General features: G+C 37.5%; 1 protein-coding gene across 5 annotated transcripts in view; it reads left to right on the forward strand.

The window, feature by feature from the left end:
* LOC117293746 (girdin-like) overlaps positions 1–18,911 on the forward strand; it is an 83,594-nt gene extending 64,683 nt beyond the window's left edge. For 2 of the 5 annotated variants that reach the window (XM_033776177.1, XM_033776185.1), the window contains 9 exons: positions 228–314; positions 905–947; positions 1,101–1,260; positions 2,500–2,637; positions 3,183–3,278; positions 3,696–3,776; positions 6,393–6,527; positions 9,779–10,026; positions 15,204–18,911. In XM_033776177.1, the coding sequence (XP_033632068.1) occupies positions 228–314; positions 905–947; positions 1,101–1,260; positions 2,500–2,637; positions 3,183–3,278; positions 3,696–3,776; positions 6,393–6,527; positions 9,779–10,026; positions 15,204–16,013 (1,798 nt within the window). In that variant the 3' untranslated portion in view covers positions 16,014–18,911. The remainder of the gene's footprint in view (positions 1–227; positions 315–904; positions 948–1,100; positions 1,261–2,499; positions 2,638–3,182; positions 3,279–3,695; positions 3,777–6,392; positions 6,528–9,778; positions 10,027–15,203) is intronic. The other 3 variants (XM_033776201.1, XM_033776193.1, XM_033776209.1) reach the window with 3 other exon arrangements.
* Positions 18,912–22,836: the final 3,925 nt, after the last annotated feature.

Here is a 22,836-nt window from a genome sequence, read left to right on the forward strand (position 1 = left end):
AGGCTAAATCAATCACAAGACCCATCGTTACCCATTTACTACTAGGTGAAGAGAAGCAATTTGGTGAAGTATATTGCTCAAGAACACAAGTGTCATGACAAGGCTATGAAACCTACACCATGATGACTTACCCATCTAACGTTGCACAAGGCCATGTCATGCCACAACACTTGCAGAAATGTAGAAATGATGAAAATCTTACTCAATATAATTTTATTTACTAACAGAGAGCAACTGCATGGTCTCAGGCGGCAGAAAGAGAAACTAGAAGAAAAGATCATGGATCAGTATAAGAACTACTCACCGCCAAAAAGGTAAGTCAGCCTTCGATATTTAGAGTAACCTTTAGGCTCAAATCCTACATATTCTTACTTTACTCCCAAGTTTGTGCTATCCCAATTATCTGGATCAGGTTGGCTCAATTGTTTCTTAGTACTTTATTTGCACTATTTTGGTCTAGTCGTTAGTTTTTGGTTTTTGTTCAGTCGTTGGGGTTTTTCGTTCTTAGATTTTTGTATACAAGCAGTTCCTTGACAAGCTCAGGGGTGCGCTTTCATGGCTGTAACTAATAACTGTGTCGGTCCGGTCAATGGCCAGTGAACAACCAATGGCAAGTTCAACCGAAACAGTTATTGGTTACAACCACAAAAAACGCACCCATTCATTTTAAGAACATTCCGCCACATTTTCATAATGTGGAATGTAATTTGGATTAAACAGATGTTAAATTTGCATCAGGATAAGGAATATTCATTTTGGTTTTACCCATATACAACGGTGTCTGTTTTATTTGAATTGATTTAAATATTTCATCGAGGGTACACCATTGCATATATGGCGTTTTTGATGAAATGTTTTTAATAAATGAAAACAAGTAACAAATTTTGTGTTATTTTAATATTAGATCCAAAGGGCTGAATCTTAATTTCATGAAGAAGATTTATCGGGTAAGTTTAAAGTTTGTTTTTTTATTTAAAAAAATAATAATAATAAAACTTAGAGACACCACAAATCAAAAAAGACTTTACTACGGTGCTAAATGAATTTCAAACTTCAAACCAGAACTAAATTAAATTTTTGATTGTTTTGCGTATGTCCAGCGAGGGCGGTCTTCTGATCGAGACCGACGCAAGAAGCCTCAGGAGATGACTCCTGAAACAACAACAGACGGCCTGAGTGGACCAGAGAAGGATAGTCTTGGGGAGACGTCATCAGCCGGGTCCGGAATCGACTCATTGGATGGATCAGGAGCAGGAAAAGGTAGAACCTATTATTAATCACCGATCAGTTAATCAATCAATCAATCAATGATTGACTCATTGGATGGATCAGGAATAGGAAAAGGTAGAACCTATTATTAATCACCGATCAGTTAATCAATCAATCAATCAATGATTGACTCATTGGATGATCAGGAGCAGGACAATGTAGAATCCATAATCAATTTTCGATCCGTCAATCAATCAATGATTGACTCATTGGATTGACTCAAAGGGGCAGGAAAGGGTAGAATATATAATCAATTATCGATCAATCAATCAATCAATGATTGGCTCATTGGAGTGGAACAGGCAGGAAAAGGTACACTGCATAATCAATCAATCAATCAGTTAATCAATCAATCATCAATCAATTATCTATCAATCCATCTAAATGTGGAATATCATGGCAGAGCATTCTCATACAGTGTGAGTAGTTATAATCGAGTAGTTCTGAGGGCTGAAATCATTGGAGTGCAGGTTCAATTCCTGGGATAACACTTGGGTCCTTGAGCACTACACTTAACCAGAAATGCTTCTCTTAAAATTTGTATGAGGTGTGATACAACAGTATTGTGTTGAAAGAACCCCTTGATGTTAATTACGCAGCTAGTTGTTGTATGTTCCCTAGGGAGTTGAGAAAGTTAGAAGATCTAGCCTTATAAGAGCTAACCAATATTAATAGTCAATCAATTCGTCAAATTTTGAACTATTTTTGGGGGTCAACAAACATGAAAATGTCTTCCAGGTTTACTTATATAGAACTTAAATAAAACTAAAAAATATAACAAATGAATTCTTCTACAAACCATTAAGGTACTTTTCATTTTAAAGGCAGTGGACACTATTGGTAATTACTCAAAATAATTGTTAGCATAAAACCTTTCTTGGTGACGAGTAATGGGGAGAGGTTGATAGTATAGAACATTGTGAGAAACGGGTCCCGCTGAAGTGCCATAGTTTTTGAGAAAGAAGTAATTTTTCACGAATTTGATTTTGAGACCTCAGATTTAGAACTTGAGGTCTCGAAATCAACCATCTAAACGCACACAATTTCGTGTGACAAGGGTTATTTTTCTTTCATTTGTATCTCGCAACTTCGATGACCAATTGAGCTCAAATTTTCACAGGTTTGTTATTTTACGCGTATGTTGAGATACACCAACTGTGAAGGCTAGTCTTTGACAATTGCCAATAGTGTCCACTGCCTTTAACGTGTTGATAATTGATTGCTTTGTAGATGAAAGGCGTGGTAGTGATGATAACTACTACATACAGCACAGGAGGAGAGACAACGCTGGCTTACCAAGTCATTACAGGAAGTCAATGCCTTCACATGTACTGGAGGCACATGAAGACTCTAACCTGCCTGGCAAAGGTAAATAGCACTTCCAAACTGTTTCTGAAAAGAGTTACTTATAGAAACAATTACACTGTAGGTCGTTCGAAGGACTTGGAAAAGCACTGAGTAGGCCTATGCAGTGCATTTCATGCATCTGTTTCAAGCGAAAAACAAAAGAAAACAGCTGGCGCACAGTTTTTGTGTAGCGCTTGATCACACCTGGGCCAAATTTCATAGAGCTCCTTTTAAAGCAGAAAATATTGCTTAACAATTTCCTTGGAAGCTGAAATGAACAGGATACCAGTCATGAATTGCACATGTGGCATGGTAGTTTGGCTGGTATCCTCATTCTGGTAAGCATGCTTTTGCTATGCTAAGCTACTTTTTGTGCCAGGATTCGATCCCCCCTCTCTCTCTCTCTCTTCAGTCCAGTGGTGCAAATTGTATCATTTCTTTGTGGAAACCTCAACAAAATTTACATTTTTTAAGTCCACTGCCCTAGACCGCTAAGCCAGACACCCCAGAATGTAATTCAAACAATAAATGATTAAACCGCCTTTACAACTTGCTCTCTGTTTCAGGTGTTTACAGTATGTCAGTTGAAGACTTGAGGAGAACAAAGACTAATCGTAGTCACAGTATATCATCAGTAGAGCCTAGGTATACACCGAAAAAGGGTGAGTCTTGACCCGTGGGTCAGCTTTGAACATTTGTGCATGAAAGACAGTACAGACTTTATTTCCTTCAATCATTGAAAGCTGGTTGTCAGTTTCTCACTCAAACTGTGGATCCACCATCAGAAAATGTGTACTGTATTATTTTGTAACACAACAAAATGTTAAAAACAGCTTGTTCTTTTGATTATTAAATGTCTTCAGTTTGATGGAGTGTTCTCATCCCAACAAAATTTGTATTAAATCCTGTTCAAACCTCAATATTAGTGAGATCTGTCGTTTGAAAAAGCTGTTTTTATTGTGTACTGTCCACACAAATGTATTTGTATTATTTAAGTATTTATTGTTAACGTGGCTCCTTCTCACCTTGCCCTCTGTAAACAACCAAACCCACCCCCCTAACCCTTTCCCTTGTAACAGTCCGTCGACGAAGTATGTATGACTACGATCAACCAGTCGGCTTTTCTCCCATGGCCTACGGTCATCGCCTTTTATCCTCCGGTACAGTAGCAGCCCAAGAAACTATTCCATTTGTTTTAAGTCTGGTTCATTCTTTCCTCAAAATGTGATTCAAATTTTGGCGTTACAACTTCGCAACAAATAGTTCGTAAGAGTCGAGATAATAATTATAACCAGTTTTTATATAGCACTTTTCACACCTGAAGGGTACTCAAAGCACTTCCAACATTCCGTCACTAGGCCTTAAATCTATCCTTAAACCATCTCAGCTCCCTGGGGAGTATACAGCATGTGCAACAAATATGTGCTACTTGGCTAAATCAATCACAAGAACCATCTCTGCCCTCCCAGGTACCCGTTTACCCCTGCGAAACATTCCCGGCGAAAACAGAAATGTGTGGTAAAAATTTGTTTCGCATTTGATTTGTGAAGTATGAACCGGGCTTTATTGGGTGGCACATTTGATCCCCTAATGCAATGGTCCCTTCCCATAATGCTCATCGGCATGGTGTTATGACATGCATATAGCATTGCATGGTGGTAATGGTTCACTAACTAGGGTGTGTGGCAAATAATATTGTGCTGTTTTTTGCTTTAATATTCACTCTCCCATGTCATCCAGGTTTTTTGTCAAATTATATACTAATTCACCTTCATTTGCAGCAGAGCTTCTTACAATTCAACCCTTTAAAAACAATTGCAATTTGGTAGAACATTGACTTAAAACATAATGAAGTCATTTTGGTCATTTCCCCTTGTGGTATCATTAGTAATTAATAGCAATTCTCATCATATCAGAAAGGTACCAGACTGTTTAACCCTTCCAGCCTCAGTATGGTCACATTGCATTGAATGGGAGAAAAGCAAAATGGTTGCTCTATGATAAGGGTCTAGTACCCAAGCTTATCAAAGTTATAAAAGATCGCAAAATAAAATTGCAATCTAAAAGTTTCCTGACAAGTAGGAGACCATGACTTGCATTTTCTTTCCCCAAAAAAATAAATAACTAAAATAAATAAACAATAAATATAAATTTTCATCTTGCTCAATTTCAATGTAGTTTTTATTCAATGCTGAAAAACATCTGGGATTGACTTGATTTTCTTTAAGTCATACTATAATTACAGGTCTGAAATACTTGGATCTTTATTCTGCATGGTTCCTTATATGGCCTCTTGATAATGGTTTTGTATTTCAGTTATAAAACCCCTCCTGTTCCTTGGCATGGTCCTGGATCATCCGAGGGGCTTGGTTCTTAGCTATAATTAAAGGCACTGCATGTGGCCGAGTGGTACAGTGCACTAATTTCAGGGGCCAACTTCATAGCGCTGCTTTACGGAAAGCAAATGGAAGGCTTTTACTGAGTGCAAACAAATTCTGAAGCTTAAATCTTTTCAGAGATTAATCGCAAGCGTTTAGGCAGCCAGCTTGCTAGTTCACCATGGATAATTTGCATTGTTACGACATTCACTTTCATACAGCAAGAACATGAAGGTTAGCATAATGCATACCTTTTGTGTGCTACAGTAGTGATATTAAATGGAAACTCGCTGAGTGAGCACTGGGTTTGACAGTTCCTGATCTTGACATGTGTTTTCTTGATAAGACACTTTAGCGATCAATGCTTCTTCGTAATAACAAACTCTTAGAAATAGCTCATTTCGCAAAAGCCGTCTCAATGTGCTTTACATTAGATGGGACCATGTTTTGTGTAATGCATATCCAAGAACCAAGTACATTGATCTTTAATTGGCAGCATATTGCGCCACAGCACCTTGTAAACCATTACATTGTGCTTAAGGATTAGGTCTTATATTATCTCAAAAATCGCCCCCACTCCTTGCAGTAATAATACCTGGCGCTTTGTATCCTTTGGCAAAAGGCGCGTTATAAATACGGTTATTATTAAGAGAAGGGGTTTGCCCTGGTGTTTCTAGCTTGGTTTTGGGGCATGGTTTTTGTCATTGGTTATAATTGTCTGCAATAATAATATAAATTCTCAATCTTTTGGGTTCGGTTTTGATTCTTGCTAATGTTGCATTTTGTATTTCTTGAATATAAATCCTGGTTAGATGGTTTGTGGCATGGTGTTGGTTTTTGCTAGGGTTCAGTTTTCAATGGAGTTTGGTTTTTGCTGAGGGGTTTTGGATAGGGTGTTTTGATGTTACTAACTATACATGTAAATCTTCAACAAGCCATTTGCGAGTTTGTTTTAAATAATGTCTGGTAAATGACTTCGCTCAGTCACATGTGACTGGTTAATTTAGTTTTGACGTCAAGTGGTATGGGTCAAGCTATTGCATTTTTATGTAAGAATGGCACAATGGTATACAGGTAAACTAGACATGCAGCTTCGCAAACAATTGAAAGAAACATTTATAAAATCATGTAGTGTAAGAAGGAGATTAGAAAAACATGTACACTTTTCCTTGATGTATTCACTTTAATGAAATGCTTTCATTTTCCCCTTAATAATTAGACTATGGTAAGTAGATAGTCCTGTATGAAAAAGATTTGTAATGTGAAATTCATAATGCAAACTGAACAACTTGAAACTAACCTATAGGTTACATAGATGCTATTCTCCTTTGAATCCCTAGCGTAATTACTAATCTCTTTTATCCCCTATTTAATCTGTTTAATCCCCCGTATTTACAGAATCTGAAGAAGGAGAACTACCCCCCATCTCGCCCACCAGCACCTCCCCTAAAGTCCATTCCCCTAAATTTGCCCCTCAACTCTCCCCAGTGTTCGCCCATCAGCCTAGTGGAGATCCACCCCAAACAGGGGACGGTATGCACATTATAAAGTGTTTTATTCCACCGCTAAAAGAAAAACTTTCAAATCATGCAGGTTTTTGTTGCATTTTTGTGTTGTCGACCTTTCATTTCTCTTTCTGTACTGATGTTAATTTCTTCTTCTTCATCTGGATTGTCCCTTTGAAGTTTTATTTTCCCAAACAAGCAAATTTGTTGGCTAGCTCAAACACCTCATTTAGAATGGAATGCTCCCAATGCTCCTCTAAGCATTTTTCACTCAAAGCTCAAGTTAAATCTTTTTGAAAATAATTTTTCTTTTTAATAATAACAATAATACTAAAGACTTGTAAAGCGCACATATCCAACCAGCTGGGTGTTCAATGCGACGTTCGTGCCAGCCAGCCTTCAAAGTTTCAGATTAAATCAAGCAAATATTTTTAACTGTTGTTTTTCGGTCATCTGTGTGTTTGACAAACAACTGTACCTACTTCAGGAGAAGTTTTGTGTATTCGTCTTGGATAAAGTTTGCCAGTGGTTTAATCTCTAGTGGTCTTCTCATGAATAATTCATTTATTTAGTTTGATCTCAGCAAGGCCCGGTTGAATAACAACTCTTGTTTTTCCTTTCTTTGATTTTGAAGGTTTGAGATGCATAACTAATCCTTCAGTTTAATCCCATGGCTGCATTGGAATGCTTGTGTTTATCTGGAGACCCAGGGCCTTTCTCAAACCTCGGCTTGGGCTACGGCTCCAGCAGCCGATGTCATGAAAGCTACGATTAATCCTATCAGGAGTGTTAGGACAAATAACTAGTCCTAACTTAATCTTAAAGTTTACATGTTACAGAGCAAGGCTGGGACTCGTCCTAAGTCCTAAGGTTAATCCTAAGTTAAAAAGAGTATGAGATTGACGACAGGCTCTCTTGACGTCTGTTAATGTTTGAACAACCGCATGCAAAATGCACACTGCTCCAAAGGCCAGTTCAAGCCCAAGTTTGAGAAAGGCCCCAAGTGTTCATGCAGTTTCTCTGTCCACCATTTTTAAATTCAGACTACAGGCAGAGGCTATTGTGGTTTTTAACATGCCTGCAAAAAGATTACACTGCATTTGATTTAGGCTTGTGGACAAGTCGTTAAATGTCTGTCGAGGTGATAGCGTTCCGAATCTCTGTGCGACACTGCTGATATTCTCGTGAGATTACTGCTTTCATGATGTGCATGATTACACCACCACAACGACTCGACTATCACCATGACAAACCATTAACGACTTGTCCACAAGTCTACATTTGATGTTAAAACTTTTGTCTGGTACCATGACTTCTGAAATGGTTTTCAGTAGACAACTTCATTGGCCTTGATCTGCCGATTCAAATGTCTGCCAAATTTATTTTGTAACTTGTAATTTTACAAGGACTGATTTGTCTAAGCTGTGGATGTAGCATGGACGAAGTGAATTTATAAAAAATACCGTTGCATTTAAAAATGTCTTGCATTCGTAATTACCTTTAATACATTCATACATTCTGTTTGTTGTTTTAGAAACAAAACACACAGAATTTTATATTTTCAAACTTTGTGACTTATTTTTAAGTTTTAGGAAAAATTTACAATAGAAAATTGTTTTAACTCTTGGAACAAGGTATTTTGTTTTCATTGCATAAATGCATGCCTTGCTTGCTGCGAGTGCAAATTCATTCTAAAAACTAATTTATTTTATATATATATATATATATATATCAAATAATAAACCACAGGGGAAACTGACTGGGAACATTTTTTTTAAATGATTTTGGATTGAACAAAGAAAATTGACTAGAGCGGGATTTGAACCAACGACCTCCGGTTTAACGTGCCGGCGCTCTATCAACTGAGCTATCTAGCCCTATGTTGGTGGTCTCCCAATTTTGTCAATAACTTTGTTCGGGGGTGCCTGTCAGAAGCCATTAAACCGCAAACTGCCGTGTAGCCAGGGATCACACCCGGGTAACGATACAACCTGGGAAGCGGCAGACAGGGGATCACCTTAAGGGGATGCGACTTTTTTATATCAGATATCAAATAATAAACCACAGGGGAAACTGACTGGGAACATTTTTTTTAAATGATTTTGGATTGAACAAAGAAAATTGACTAGAGCGGGATTTGAACCAACGACCTCCGGTTTAACGTGCCGGCGCTCTACCAACTGAGCTATCTAGCCCTATGTTGGTGGTCTCCCAATTTTGTCAATATCTTTGTTCGGGGGTGCCTGTCAGAAGCATATTTTTTTTGCTGTGAGGTCACAAACAATTTTTTTTTAAATGGCATGCTTACAACTTTTGAGTTGGGTGATGACGTCATCAGCCAAAAATATGATTTTGCATTTCTTAATTTTGTATGTTTATTAAAAAAGAATACAGGCAGTCTCTATTTACATATCATGTGTGTACAGCAATGCTAACAAAACTGGTGCTTCTGGTATGTTTACTTGCTTGAATCAAGACAAGGTACAGCATTTGTTGACAAACCCAGTGGTGCTTAAATTCTGCTGGTTAGGTCAACCTGTTGGCTATTTATGATTTTGATGTCTGAAAACATTTTTGAGAGCAGTAGTAGTGAGGAAACATTCCCAAAAGTTAATCAAGAACAACTTTTGGTGTTTGATTGTCCTACTCAGGGCCCAATTTCATTAAGCTGCTTAAGCAAAAATTTTACGCTAAGCATAAATGAATAGTATACCAGTCACATAGTCTACAGGTGTATCAGTATTTTGGCTGGTAACTGTTTTCTGCTTAGCATAATTTTGATGTGCTTAGCTACTTGTTGTGCTTCAGTGGCTCTATAAAATTGGATCATGGGCTATGGTTGCATTGTTTGATTAGTCCACCACATTATTCACTGGTTCATTTGTCAACAATTCCTTTCTGCAATGTTAATTGAAAATCTAAGAACTGGCCAACATGGCCCGAGTTCATAAAGTTGTTTTGCAGAAAGTACTGCTTAGCAAATTTCTTTGCCAAGCGAAAAATGAGTGGAGTACGGGTACCAGTTGCAACAATCTTAACTTCAGTGATGTTTGACTTGTTAACTTCATAGAAAGTCGGCTAGTTACATGTTTCTGCAAAGCAAGCAAGTTTTTGTACTTAAAAGGTTTATGAAATTGGGCCCAGACCACATGAATGGTATTTTGACTGGAATGAGAAAGCTTACTCACTGACAAATCAGTGCTGTACCTTGTCTTGAAATCAGATTCCAGAATCAAGATTTGTTCATCATTAATATTTTACTTCGTTTTGTTTTTCTAGACAACAACACAAGCTGTGATGAAGACTCTTTGCGCGATTCACCACGAGGCTCTCCACGAGACGGTCTACCGCCCTCGGGGAGGCCGAGACGCTCCGCCATGCTCTCACGCATCAAGAGTCGCTCCCGGGAGATCCTCGACGACATGAAGTTGTACGGCTCCACGCCCAACTTAGCCAGAGATTTCTCATTTTCGGAGGAGCAAGACTCTCCACGCTCAGTCGATGCAGACAGCCCTCGGAGTGATAAAGTAGGTGGTAGAAAACATGTTAAGTGGTTTCCCAAGTTAAAATAAGTTCCATGCTTTTTTGGTGAGGCCATGCATGAGCATGGAGTATGTATCATTGTGCCGTCTTCGTGCATGCTGTGTTGTCTGTCTGTGGAGGCATGTCTGTTCTGCTTGGATCAATGCAATCATCAGACCCCCTCCTCCCCCCAAAAAAGAAAGATCATCGCCCCTAGCAAGTTGCCCCTTGGCGTTACCCTCAACTCAATGTCCTGTCTTGTTTTGTCTGTAGTTAAACATCATACTCTATTATAAAATAAAAATTAAGCTCACACTGCAGGTGGTAGACCTCGAACCGACCATACTAGCAAGAGGGCAAGGTTACAATTTAGCGTGAAACGATCATCTGATACCTCCGTTATACAACATTGTTATTGTGCTAGCTATGCAGGGTATCAATAACTTGATCTGGGGTCAGATTTCATACATCGTACTAATAAATAAAAAATCATGTGGACAAAAAAACACATGTCTTAGAGAAGTTGAGTATGTTCTAAAATTCTCAACTTCATCCAAGTTTCAATCCATCTTTACACCTGACAAATCAAGCATTTTCAGCAAGCATGGCTTCATTATGCCAAATCATTCAAACATATATATCCATAAAGAAGTTGTAAATGGACAACATGAATCTTCCTCGCCAATCCCCTGCAAGCTGGAGCATGAGGTAAAGACAGTGACAAAAAGGTGACACAACCCCTCCTCCCCCTCCCAAACCCGCTACAAACACCAGAAGGCAGACAACGGGCTCAGAGAAATTATGATAATGTACTGTATTGTGAACCTTCAGTAAGGCCCAGTTGTATTCCAAATTTAATACTTCATAGGTCTCCCATATAAATGTCCCCATCTTGTGTTTCTAATGCTTGTTTTCAATCCAGTCTGTTTATTCAAAGCACCATCTTTTTACATAGGGTACTATTTTAGTTCATTTGAGACAATTTAGTTAGTTTGATTTTATGTTGACAGTAAAGGGAAGGTACATAAGGTCTAGAAAGAAAAGTTACAACGAAAGCTACAAAATATTTCATTGCTTGTTATTGAAATACAGTGTACCTTCCCTTGAAAATTTCGGTTTGGTTTTTTTTTTTGCCGCCCCTTAAACCGGAGTTTGGTGGCTCAAATCTCACTTCAGGTATTTTTGTCGCCCCAAACATTGTTTTTAAATACACCAGACACTACTCTTTGAAAATTGCAAAGGTTTGATGTAATATTTTTTAATCAAAGGTTTAGATCGCACATTTCTTCTACTTGTTATATGTCATCTCATTTCTTATCCACATCTACACACTGTACAGTCACTCTCCCATTTTGTACATTTTTACACACCAAAGTTTTTAGAACCTTTTTTTATTTGAATTTTTAACAAGTTTTGGACATGTTTAAATTGTAAATACAAATTGAAATTGGACACATGGTAAAGAATCTGGAATTAAAACAGTAAGGGAATGATTAAAATGATAAAGGAAAACAGTATTGCACATATTAGCTGTATGGTTAAGACAAAAATTAGAGGGAAAAGAAGACTTCTGGTGGTAATATTAGATCTGTTTTAACAACTGTGGGGTGAAGATTTTGTGCAAAATTTGACATAAAGATAGGCATACACGTACTTACACATGTCATATTTCAGTGTTAAAATCTTGGCTGCGTTCCATTTGCACAAACACAGAGCAAATGTTTATGCAAACAATGTTGCTTAGTGGAAACAATTATGTAAGCACCAAACTGACAATATGGCAGCCTCCATTCATACCATTTTCTACACGTAGTTCCTACTTATTACACAAAGAGATTCACCCAACAGCAAAGTGGTATTACGGTTTTTTATACTTTCTGCCATGTTATGTTCGTCCACTTTTAAATTTAATATCTACAAGTGAACACCTCAGAAATATGTTCACGTCAGAAATATGTTCAACCAGAGATTGGTTCCAAACATTTGCAATGTTTGTGCAAGCGGATGGCACACCAGGTCACCATGTCATGAAGCGCCTGAGCAGACAAACATGCTAAGCTCAGACAAACCTTGCTTAGCGTTTACAAATCACAAGCCAAATGCGTTCTTTGTGATAAGTTCCCACAAAAATTTGGGAAACAGATACATGTTTTTAAGCTGAACAGTTTTATTAATGTTGAGAATTATTGTTGTTTTGGTTATAAGTTGTAACCATTTCAATTTAATATGGCATTCTGGCCGGTAACCTTTTCCAGCTAAGCAAGTTTTTCTGTTCGTTAAGCAAACTTGTGAGCTGAGGTACTCCATGGAATATACGGCTAAATTTCTTGTTAAAAATCTAAATACATTTTTTACAGTATTTCAGTAGTCGAGACAAGTTAAAGATAAATACTTGCAGGTCTAAAAATGTATTGAAAAAATTACAGAATCCCAATTGAAATTTTGAAGGAACATAATTTCTGCCTTAGAATCCTAATCCGTTTTTACAAATATAGTCATAACATTTTTAAAAAGACTTGCACAAATTTGTGTGCTGTTTTTTAAACAAGCGATTAGTTTTTCAAGTGCTTGTTCACAAAGAGTCAGCAACTTTCTCAACCTAGAGTAGCCTATGGTATCTTTAGTTTGCAGTCCACTTGATTGACACAAACTGTATGTTTTGAGTAGCAAATAAATCTTTATGTAAGCACTTGTAGTTATGTGTTTAGACGTGCACTATCTATGTTTGATGTAGTTCTCTGCTTGCATGACTTCTTCAGGGCTTTCGTTAGTGCTGGTATTTTCTTTACATTTGAGCATTCTGGAGTTGCCTTAACCCTTTTGATATGTTAGAGATCGTAGCCATAAGTGGATTTTACCAAAATGGCCTACAGCGCCCGCAAATGGCCAGGAGATTTTACCTCTTGCACTAAGGTTGTAGTAAAAGTCATGTCTTGATTTGAGTATTTCAAATGTTTCCTGTGTTATCGAAGTATCCACATTTTAAAAACAAATTGAAATTTATGGGGTTTTTTAATATTTCTTCTAGAAATTTTTAGTGAAGTTTTACAAATTGTTAAAAACATTAGCCAGAGCCCCTATCGCTTCCCATGCTGTTTCATAAACTTGGGTGTGAATTAAAGGAATTAACGGCAACTTGTTCAAAAAGTGTTTTGGTTTGGGTGTTTTTGTTGTGTGTGCATGGTTTGGGTGTTTGCATGGTGTATATGGTTTTGTGTGTTAGTTTTTTAGTGGTTTGCTGAGGATATTGAAAGCTTCCAAGTGCCTATGTCGTGGGAGTGAGAATAACACTTAGTTTTATCAAATGCATTGGAAGTTCAATCACAGTGAACTTTCATTGTGTTGTCACTTGCTGCTTACAAGAACTGAGAAAGTTTTCTGGTAAGCAGTGGTTATGAAAAAAATTGTGCTAAGCTGAGAATGTCTACCATGTACTTACAGGCTCTGCAAAATTGGGACAAGTTCAGAAAACAGCTAAAATTAGAGAGCTGTCTTGAGTATCCATTGATACCTGTTTGTTAGTCTTGCTTTCAAGACACTCCACTAGTTGCAGAAAAAACGGGAGGGCACTATCATTTCTGTAACCGCTATCACCCCACTAACCACTATCAAACGAGTTACAGGAATGATAGCGCCCTCTGACAGTAAGTGGTTCAAAGGAGCGATAGCAATGTAAATAGCGGTTAGGTTTTCGTGACTGCGTGTGCTCTTGACTACACAGCTGGAGTGTCTTGAATTAAGACTACCCGTTTGTGCGCTGTATCAATACCATGCTGTGTGTTGAAGCATGCCGCCCTTCTTTGGAGGGTTAGGCTGTTTGGATGAAACACCAAGTCAGCTTTGTTTCTTAAATGGGGGTAGAAGTCTACCCAAATTAGTATAGTTGGCTGGTATTTTTGTCTAGGGGTTTCTGGATTGAGTACCATTTATATCCTATTTGGGAGAAGAGTTTTCCAGGTGGATAGAAGTAAACCCAGTTGGGCTGGTTTAGTTCAGCGTTGTCATCTAATATGGGTTTACTGACTACAGAGATACCATTTATATCCACATCTGGGACAAGAGGATGCAATTGGGGTAGAAGTGTACCCCAATTGGTTGGTCGACATTGTCATCTATTTGTTTCCCAATGACCTGTGGCATTTCTGACAAACAGTATCATGGCCTTTTATGTTAAAGGAGTCCAAACATTGTCATTTTCTACATTTTAACTCCAATTAAAAATGCTATCAAACTTCTTCTATATGAATTGTCACATTGTTCATTGAGTTGAGAAAAAAAACACAGAACAATCGAAGCTTTTAGATTGGTTATTCATAGAAAACAAAATCTTTTAATTTTAACACTTTGTTGAATGGTGGGGGCAAATAACAGAACACTTGATTTCAAAGTTCCTATTTAAGATTTTCATTTTCATTTCCACCTGAAATAACACTGACAAGGCATACTAACATTGCTAAATTGATCCCCTTTGCATGTGGTCTGTCATTTCTGTATGTTGCATGTGTGCTGATCATTGTAGCTAACCATTGCTCTTGCTAGATCATCCATCTCTCCATCTCTCATTCATGAAATCTTGCTTTCTGCACTAAACAAAAACCTCTAAAACCAACCCTTATTTGCCAGTATTCCTAATTCAATTGTATGGATTTGTACAGTGTATGTGTATTACAAGATTGATTTGTAGATATATAAGGATTTGGGGTTGAACAAAGAAAATTTTACTAGAGTGGCACTTGAACCAACCAATGTTTCCTTTGTACAACCCCATATCATTTAAAATTTACCCAGTCAGTTTCCCTTGTGGTTTATTATTCGATATATGTAGATATGAATCCTCTGGCTGCTATATCTGTATATGTGTGCATTGTGACCCGATTGGCTGATCTTACATGTTCGTTAAATGTAACATTTGCAGAAATTACACAAAAGACATCATAAGAGGCTATAAAGAACGCATTAACTTACAATAATTTGTAGCTGTAATGTGTTGAGATGCTAGTTCATTTCAACAAAACTTTTTTATTTAGTAAACAATATGGGGGGGGGGCTGATGAGCTTATCCTGTGAAACTTTGGAAACCAATCTGTTGCATGAAATTAAATGTTTGCTTGTGGCTGTTCAACTGACAAATTGCAAGCAGAGCCCAACCAAGCAAGCCATTGTACATTTTCTCACTCCACAGTATGACAGAAACGCCAATGGAGAGGACAGTACCAGGCTACCTTTACCAGACGCCATCCCCTCAACATCCCCTCTCGGGAAGAAAGAAACAGAGGATGTGATAACCCCGATGCGACGTGGTGCCGACCTCCACAGTCTACCGCCCTCAACGCTGGACAGAAAGCGCAGTCAGACGGGAGACGTCGATCGCAAACGCCAGCACAGATACAGCATGCCCGAACCACCAAAGCTTGTAATGTTAGCGCAAGAGTTTAACTCCACCCCTCCGCCTGTACCTGTTAAAAGCAGTAAAGCAGCCCCTCTTAGCTCTCCTATTTATTCAGCTAGACCTTACCCTGGGAGTAAGACGGAGCACTCCGCCGAATCAACCCCCGTACCTCCACCAAGATCCTTAGCAGGAAGCCATAAATTGGTCAAACCTAAGGCTCAGTATCCAACCGAGGCATCCCCGATGCCTTCCACAACAGACAGTACCTCAAAGGACTATTTAACCACCAGCACCCCAGAGCCAAGGTATCGATCAAGTAGCACACGCTCCCCGGAGGAGAAACCAAACAAACAACCCCCTACTGCAGTGGTATCACCCAACTCCAACAGCAATTCTAATAATACCTCTTTAGGCTGGGCTATACCATCATTCGATAAAGAGGAGACCAGGGATAGATCAGCGTCTGAGCCTGCGAAATCTAAATCGAAGAATGGATCGCCGACCAAGACTGAAGGGGAGGAGGTGGAAGAAGAGGGTCCAGATGGAGAGACCAAAGGGGGCAAGAAGAAATCCTCGGTGTGGTATGAGTACGGGTGCGTTTAGGGTCAAAGGTCGTATATAACTGAAAGCAACTTCGATACATCTCATGCAATAAATGTTGAACAAATAAATTATTTAAAATGTGAAATTATTGGTAGTTTGTAAAGTGATCAGTGTCAGCAAGGAAGTTTTAAAACACTGCTACGTCAAATGTTCCTTAATACATCAAGCCTGTGACGAACAAAATTAGGGTGGTGTGCAAAATAGACAGGTCCCCTTCAAAATGTTGCAAATTGTTGCCTGGATTCCCAGCAGCATGGAACAGGCAGGACCATGAAAATAGTTAATGTCAGTTTCTGCAACTCAGTTTCTGTATGGTTACCGCCAGTGGTGTAACTAGACGCCATTGGAGGTTGTGGTGGGGGGGGGGGGGGACTGCTTTAAGGTTGTGGGTATTCAGTGCATCAACCTATTCATTTGTGCATGTTTTGGGGGGCCAAAGTGTTGGGGCATCTAGCCTCCCTGCCCCCCTCAGGTTAGACCCCTGGTTACCACAATTAGTCAAAATACAACCTTGGTACCTACAGTTATGGTTACTGATGTGTACATATGTATACTGTAATATTGTTTTCACCATAGCTGTGGTTACTGTATGTACATATGTTCATTTACTGTAGTCATCGGTGTGTAAGGATGCTTACTGCAACTTTGTTTGTGCGGCATTGCTTAAATGTAGCAATGGTTACTCAGCTTTGGTCACTGTAAGGGCAACTACAACCATGCTTTGTCAAGTGAAATATGTAAGTTGTGATTTTGGAATCCGTGATGGAAACTTTTTGGTCTGTTTTATATGCAGACTAGATCAAATAAAATTCAATGAATTGTTGCAATTTCTCATCCAAAATTAATTCATTATGCAAAAACTGAAATCAAATTTTGAAATTTTCAAATCAATGGGTGCTTTGTTGTGAGCAAATGAGCTGTGATCATCAATAATATTGCTATGTGTTAATTATGTAAGTCAAATATTGAGCTGATGAGTGTTTTTGATAAAGCGATGGTGTAAGGATTAGTTTTCACACAAGCCTTTTTCATCCCCAATTATCCAAAAATAAATCAAAACAAATAAATATGATCAAAAAAGGTCATCACAAAAAAAGCTGGGGTTTGAGAAGCAAATGAAAAGATAAAAGCGGTAAATTTTGTATCATACATTAAAACAAAAATTGTGTTCACAAAATAGACATCTTTTGAAATATATTCTTCATATGAGAAGTTGACACAAAAGTCAAGGTACAATAAAGGCCCAATTTCATAGAGCTGCTTTTAAATATTGTGCTTAGCAAAAGTAGGCAGGAAAACAGTTACAGATTGTTCATGAGAAATTTCATTTTGGCTGTTAACCATATTTGGGTAAGCATATTTTTGTTTCGCTTAGCTACTTTTTGTGCTTAAGCAGCTCTATGAAATTGGGTTCTGGATGTTGTGATCCACTGAGCTGTGCCTGCAGGAAATCCAGGTTATTATAAATCAAACGTGGGTCGTACACTTAAGTTCCTCTCACCTAGTTGTTCCGAAAAAGCTTAACTGATCAATCACTCCTTAGTTGTTAATTTAAAAGTTGCGTTACAGTTGCAAGTAATTCTTTTTTTGTCTTTCCTGTAAATAGTCATTGAGTAGACTGTTTTGTTTATTATGTAAAAGTTTTTAAACAGCATAAAGGTTTTAAGTCCCCTTGTTTGTGTTTTACCACTGTTGATCAAAATCAGAATGCCAAAAATTATATCATTAAAATAAAACAGATGAAGATCAATAGTTCTATTTACGCATTTTACATTTCCTTTAATAGAAGACTAGCAAGACTCAAAATAAATCTCTATGTATTTCACCAAAGATTTTCACCAGATCTTTGAATTTGTGTCAAGTTTGAAATTGAATTGTGCTCAAAGTTCTGGCACAATCTGGGCCCAATTTTTTTATAAAGCTGCTTAACAACAAAACTAGCTAAAAATTGTCTGCTAAGCTAAAAGGAGCAGGATACCAAACACATATGGTATTTGTGAAATTGCTGTTTTGGCTAGTAACCTTATTCTGGTAAGCGTGCTTAGCGTATTTCTTTTTAAGCAGCTGTATAAAATCAGGCCCTGCTATTTTAATAGCTTTTAATATCTTGCTACTGTCTTGTCTATACTTGTCTCTTAATGTAAGTCATGCACTTGCCTTTTACTTTGTTTCTTTCAACAATTATTTTAAATGCATAGAGAAAATATTTCACTATTTAAGGCAAAACACTTCTGTGTGTTGATATTAACATGTAAAAGTGAGATTATTTTTTTCATTGCACAGTTAATTTTCTGTTCAGAACATGGTGGTTGTTCGATTTTTCATGATCTTCTGACTAATTTGGGTAAAAACAGTAGGGGTTACTAAAAAAAATATCAACCCTCTTGTTATTGTGTAGACTTGTGGACAAGTCGTTAAATGTCTGTTGTGGTGATAGCGTTCTGACTCTTGTCTCTGTGCGATTCCAAATTTCCCCACGATACCCGTGAAACTGTCGGTATTCTAGCGAGCTGCTGGCTTAGGGAGATAACTCTCTCACGACTATGGACCCATTTGAGTAGAAGTCAGCAACCACCAGTTCGCGCGACAACAGTATTCGATCACAGAGACCTGGATCATTACGACACCTCCACAACTCAACTATCTCACGTGGCAGACCATGAATGACTTGTCCACAAGTCTTGGAAGACCATGAATGACTTGTCCACAAGTCTTAATATAACATCTCTATGTTTCAACATTAATTTTTCCTTGTAATTTAACAAATGGGTTAAGATGCTATATCCAACAGCCACGTTGTCACCAGACACAATATCTTATTTTGGTTAAAGACCTGCTTGAACGAAAATGTCAAGTCGTGAACTTTGCTGAATTCCATTTAAAATGTTTTCAATGAATAAGGAAATCGAGTCATATGATTATAAATAGATTTTGATTGTGTAAAAAAACAATCATTTTGAATACCCTTATCCAGTGCTTTTCTGAGAGATTTGCGAAAAGCCCCGTTACGTAATCACTCTTAAAACGTCATAGTTGGGAGCTCCAATTTGTAAAGCCGCTTTGATGCAGCATGGAGGTATAACAAAGCAAACTCCCACAAATGACGTCAGCGGCATTGTCCTTTGGCGCGCGCTCTCAACGGCAGAAGTGTTTTTAGTTTTTCAAAACCTTTAGGTTGGGGTCTGATTTTTTAATCGATAATTACGAAAAACTCAGAAGTGTAAACATATCAAAATTACATTAAAATGGTCAACAAGTGCATTATAAACAAGTCTAAATACCATTTCCGTTAAAAACCTTCTGCTCAGGTAGCTGTTTAATAAGATGTTTTTTGGTCACAAGTGAAAAGTTGCTTTTGGATACAGTTTTCCCCCTGAATTAACTGTTCATTCCATATCCATTCTAAATGTCTTTTGGAATTAAGCCATGTATGTGGCTTGTCAAGCTGTTTCTATCTTTTGGCCTGTTTAATGATTATCACAGCCTTCTTGTTTCTTTTTCAAAAACACGCTTCCAAACTAATAGACAATTCTTCTGCAAAGTCACAAGTTTTGCTGTTCAGTGGTTGGCAAAAAGCACGGTCTGCCTTCACCAATTGCCTTCACCAGAGTTTCCCAAATGAATGTTCTCAGCTCAGTAAAAACTTTTGCAATGGTTCGTTGAAAGCCAAAGTGGACAATGCTGCCATCAAAAAATGATAAATCATTATTTGTTAATGATTATTACCATGTTAGTTGATTGTGTTGATAAACATCAGAGTTGATATGACATTGGTTATTACATATTTACATTAATTTTAGATGCTTCAAGAAATCAGAATCAATCCATCTTTGTCGTGAAACCTCATAGTTTTGGTTACATTTTGTGACACTCCACGCTAACACACATACACTTATTCAAACTGGTTCATATATCTGCTCATCAATAATATCTCCAAAGTATGTTAAAAGTATATTTTTAGACACTACATATGGGCCCATTTTCGCAAAGCCTGTAAGCAAAAAAAATTACTTAGCACAAAAAAGTTATGTTTTGCGTAGCAAAAACAGAATACTAGCCAGAATACCATCAGTAACCTGAGCTGTGACTGGTACCTTGGGGAGGGGGGGGGGGGCCTAAGCATTTTGGCTTGGATATAGTAGAGGTACCTGTTTTGGGTCCTTTGGGTGTCAAATATAGTTGGCATAACACAGTTCATTGTTCAGTTGATCATGTCATTAAGGAATACCTGAAGTTGTCATGTGTTGAAATCAGATAGATACATGTGCTGTCATTTTTGTTTTGCGGTTATGTGTTTGAGTTCTTTATTTTATTGATATTTATGTCTGTTTGTTTTTAACACATTGGTGATGAATTTGGCAGAGAAAAACTGTTTTTAAGGACATTTTTTTGTTATATTATCACTTCATGCTTTTCTGGTTTTTATCTTATTTTATTTTTTATATTTAAATAAAAATGGTTGGATTCTTGAGCAATTGGAGTTATACATCTCTGTGAGCTACAAACTCTGCTCTGCTTTACCTTTCATTTTTTTTTTTAAACTACTTTACTTCTAGTTATGAGAAAACCACTGAGTAAAGTACATAACAAATAAAATTTCAGACTTCTGCTTCAAGACCAAAAACAAACGTTTTCCACAAGAACAAATTATGTTTTTATTTTTAATACTTTTAATACTGAGAAATTAGAATTAGCTGTTGAAAATTGCTTACCAACCAAAAGAACCTATTGTATTTATGCAACACAAAGTTAATGGCCTAACGTTTTGACCCTAGCAGAGTCTAACTCTGCTAGGATCGTATTAGGCCATTAACCATGTGTTACTTGAAAACAAGATGTAATTTTTACAAATTTAATTGGGAAAAAAAATTCAGCAGCTTTTCGTTTCAGCTTGCGGTGTTCCAACGGTTGTGCTTCCAAAACTGGGAGAAGATAATTCTGCGGCAGCATCTTGAAAAATGACTGATCATTCAGACGTATGAAAATGATTTAGTTTTATACCAGCCTAATTGTGTGTTTCATGGTGACATACATGGCAAACAGTCAAAGGTAAAATGTGTACAAACTGTGTTCAGCAATTTTATAAGATTTTTGTTTTTATTAAGTTAAAAAATGAAATGTGTCTGTGACAGTTAATATTGAAACAAGTTGGACTGAGGAGGACCTAATGTCTGTCTTCAGTTTTTGTGTATGATTATGATTATCAAGTTTGTTGCAAGTTTGTGACCAAGATGGCTAATTTCGTAGCCATGTCAAGTCAAATATTGCTAAATGGATGATTATTTAACCACAAATGTGCCAAGAATTTCATGTAAAATAGTCAATGAGTGTAGAAAACATTTAATGAGTAAACAAAATGTCATTCATTCCAATAGTTTTGTCAAATTTTGTATAAATTTATTGTGCGTTTTTGGACAATGGTTTGCGTGCATGTATGGTTTATTAATGAGTTACAACAGAAAGAACAAGCAGTCGTCAGTGATTTGCAAATTAAAAATTGTAAACTAAAGCCATTAGTTTGTTAATTTCTTTGTGTCAAATCTGTATATATTATGTTACTTGTAAGTGGAAACATGTAACACTCTTGAATGCTTTAAGTAGTGCTTTAATTTTGACATGACTGTTTTAAACATCCACAATTCAAAACCAAAGTTGATAGTATTGATTGGTCAGACAGTAGGAGGGTTGACTGTGTACTGTGTATGCATTTACCACATGGTATCATGTTTGTAACGTATACTATCATTCAAAACCACAGTGGATGATGTTGAATGATGAAACATGTTGGATGGTTAATGTTGTAACCGATAATTTGTTTAAGAAAATACATGATCTTGCACCTGACACAAACAGGGCCCAGTTTCATGGCTCTGCTCACCATATAGGCCTAAGCAAAGAATCAGCGCTTGCGGAAGCAGGGAATTCTGCGCTTTCATCAAACATATTTTACGGGTTAGCAGGGAATTTGTTTAGGTTTGTGCACGTTAAGGGCATACTCCATTTTATTAGGCATTCTATGCTTACACAGATATCGCAGAAATTCTGCGCTTGATGTGCAAGAGGTGGAAGAATAGTGATTGTAAGCGCAGAACTCAGCAGTAAACAGAGTCACGAAATTGAGTCCAGCTTGAGCATGTAACCTTATCCTTTGCACTGGTACCCACAAATTACTGCCATGCATTCCAGCACTATACTCACTGATACATAATACATGTAACCTAGGCTGTATCCAAAGTAGCGGCTACAGCTACGACTATTGCCAAGTATGTTGCTAAGGGCGACATATACTTCTACGCATGACGCAGCGAAGCCATATACATGTAACTGTAGCCACTAATTCTCAGCCTAACACTCTCACATGAAACCTGACAAACTTTATTGGAATCTTTGGTCTATCATGCGAAACCCAACACTTTTCATAATCTTGAATTGATAATGTAAACATTATGGTTCCAAACATATACTTCCAATTTTAAAAGGTGTGCTTGTTATTACTGATATCATACTTATATGATACAAGGCCCAAAACCTTGCTAAGCACAGAAAAGAATTGTTTAACAGAAGAGGGTTACCAGCAAAAATGACATTATGTTTACAATTCAGGGACTGGTGTCCCACTCAAGTTTTGCTTAGCAAAGAAATTTGTTGAGCAGTATTTCTCGGGCCGGGCCTGCAGGCTTTTTTTTTACATCTCCATTTTGCATTCAAAAATACAGTGGGTGATAATGTCATACTCTTTAAGACAATTGAACTTCCTGAATTTGTTAAGCCAAAAAGGGACATCTTACGGATTTGTTTCCTTTATTCTCTAGGTTCCCAAAGA

The sequence above is a fragment of the Asterias rubens genome, chromosome 1 (assembly GCF_902459465.1).
Source record: "Asterias rubens chromosome 1, eAstRub1.3, whole genome shotgun sequence".
Taxonomy (NCBI): domain Eukaryota; kingdom Metazoa; phylum Echinodermata; class Asteroidea; order Forcipulatida; family Asteriidae; genus Asterias; species Asterias rubens.